At 64.9% G+C, this 2044-nt stretch overlaps 1 protein-coding gene across 1 annotated transcript in view; it reads right to left on the bottom strand.

Moving 5' to 3' along the window:
• Positions 1-789: 789 nt before the first annotated feature.
• Positions 790-2044, bottom strand: part of DUSP2 (dual specificity phosphatase 2) — a 6300-nt gene continuing 5045 nt past the window's right edge. The window contains exons 2-4 of the mRNA XM_004704470.2: positions 1910-2031; positions 1375-1594; positions 790-1250 (exon numbers count right to left, since the gene is read on the bottom strand). Coding sequence (XP_004704527.1) covers positions 1036-1250; positions 1375-1594; positions 1910-2031 — 557 coding nt within the window. The 3' untranslated portion in view covers positions 790-1035. The remainder of the gene's footprint in view (positions 1251-1374; positions 1595-1909; positions 2032-2044) is intronic.

Genomic DNA, 2044 nt, shown 5'->3' with positions numbered 1-2044 from the left:
GCGCCCAGCGCGCCGCTCTCCAGCTCGCGGGCCGCCTCCAGCCCCATCGCTCGCTCGCTGGGTCGCGGCTCTGCCCTCCGCCTGCGCTTCTTCCTCCTCTGCTCCCTCTTCCTCCGCGTCCTCGGCGGTCCCGCGGACAGTCGCGCTGCCTGGCTTCTGCTCTGGGCGTCCTCTGGGCGCGCGCGCTTAAGTACCGGGTGGGCCGGCCCCCGGGTCGCCATACAAGGACAGGGCAGGAAGGCGCCAGGCGCCCGCCCCCGCTGTCTCACGTGGGGCGCAGGCTGGGCTGGCCCGCAGGGCTCCCGGGGAAGGCTGGCGGTGACTGTGGAGTCACAGGAGCGGGCAGCTGGGGGAGGAGGGGAGACCCTGCGGGCAGCTCGTAGAAAAAGGTATTCACCAGGACCAGTGGGGCTCAAAATCCCTGCTCCCCATCTGTGGCTCCACCCTTGATCCCCAAGCTTGGCAGTCTGGGGAACCCAGCCTCTCAACTCCACATCCCCTCCTTAGAGACTGGCGGGGGTGGGGGAGCAGTCTACGATGGTTCTCTTCCCCCGACCCCACCCCTTCCCCTCCCTTGACAGTTCTTCCCCCCCTACCCCACCCCTTCCCCTCCCTTGACAGTTCTTCCCCAAGGAGGTTGTTACAACCAAAACTGGCCCCAATTAGTCTGACCCCGTGCTTGGGCAGTGTGTATGCTTGGGTGTGGGTTGCCCCTGTTGGCTCTCCGTGTGTCTGGGTGTGAGTCTGTGTGTGTGTGTGTGTGTGTGTGTGTGTGTGTGTGTGTCTCTGCCAGAGTATGGAGGGGTGAGGGAGGCAGGCAGAGTCCCCATTGTAAATGAGGGCCAGCCCTCATACTACTCAGAGCTCCACCAAGTGGAAGAGTCCAGTCTCCCTGCATTCCTAGCACCTCCACCCTAAGAACTCCCAAGGAGTGTACTGGGGTCCAGCTGCCCACTGCCCACTTCCCCCAGAAGTGCACTCATGAGCCAGCAGGACCGGCCGGCTGTGGGGCCGGCAGGCAGACGAGGCCCTGCCTCAATGACACAGCACTTGAGTCTCAAACTGCAGCAGCTGCCCCATGAAACTGAAGTTGGGTGAGATGACCGCGCGGCGCTGCTTCACGTAGTCGAAGGCCTCATCCAGCGGCACGCGGCGGCTCTGCATCAGGTACGCCAGGCAGATGGTGGCCGAGCGGGAGATGCCCGCCTGGCAGTGCACCAGCACCCGGCCTCCACTGGTCTTCACCGAGTCTGCAGGAGACATTGGGCAGGGTGAGGTCCGGTTGGCAAGAAGCACAAGCCAGGACAGGGCAGGCCCAGACCCTTCCCTGTACCCACCTCCCCCCAGGCCCAGGGATGGAGGCGGCCCTCTTACCAATGAAGCCGATGGCCTCCTGGAACCAGGCACTGATGTCCACCATCTGGTTGTCCTCCACGGGGATGCTCTTATAGCGGAAAAGCCCCTCAAAGTGGTTGGGACAGCTGGCCGAGACATTGAGGACGGCTGTGATGCCGCACGCCTGCAGCCCCTGCAGGTCCGAGGAGTGGCTGCAGCTGCCCAGGTAGAGGTAGGGCAAGATCTCCACAGGGCCGCCCTGGAAAGGGAAGGGGGCAGGGGTGAATTCCACAGCCGGCGCCAGGTCCCCCGACCCCCACCTGCCCTCATCCAGCTCAAGCAGGCTGAACCATCCCCAGGTGGCCCTGGCAAGGAGTCCTTGGGTCCCGGGACCCGACTCGGAAAGACGGATGAAGGCACTTAGCACACAGAAGCACGTGAAGATACACTCCAGGCACAATTCACCCGAGGGCCCACCCGGGCACCCAGACACAGCCTCACACACACCCCGGGGCACCCACGCACCGCGGCCTTTCTCCGCAGACGGTGGCAAGGAGCCCTGGACTCAGCTCACCTGGTCGTGGAAGGGCGCCCTGAGGTCTGGGTGATTGTTTTCCGGCCCCGCGGGTGGTGGCGCCTGGACCGGAGCCTCGGAGCACAGATCGGGGCAGCAGGCCTGGAAGCTGTCGAAGCCTCCTGCGGGGAGAGA

The sequence above is a fragment of the Echinops telfairi genome, unplaced genomic scaffold (genome assembly GCF_000313985.2).
Source record: "Echinops telfairi isolate 266 unplaced genomic scaffold, ASM31398v2 ScPeMD7_7467;HRSCAF=8505_1, whole genome shotgun sequence".
NCBI classification, from domain to species: Eukaryota; Metazoa; Chordata; class Mammalia; order Afrosoricida; family Tenrecidae; genus Echinops; species Echinops telfairi.
Note: the sequence above shows the minus strand (reverse complement) of the source record. Positions and strands in the feature narration are given on the sequence as shown.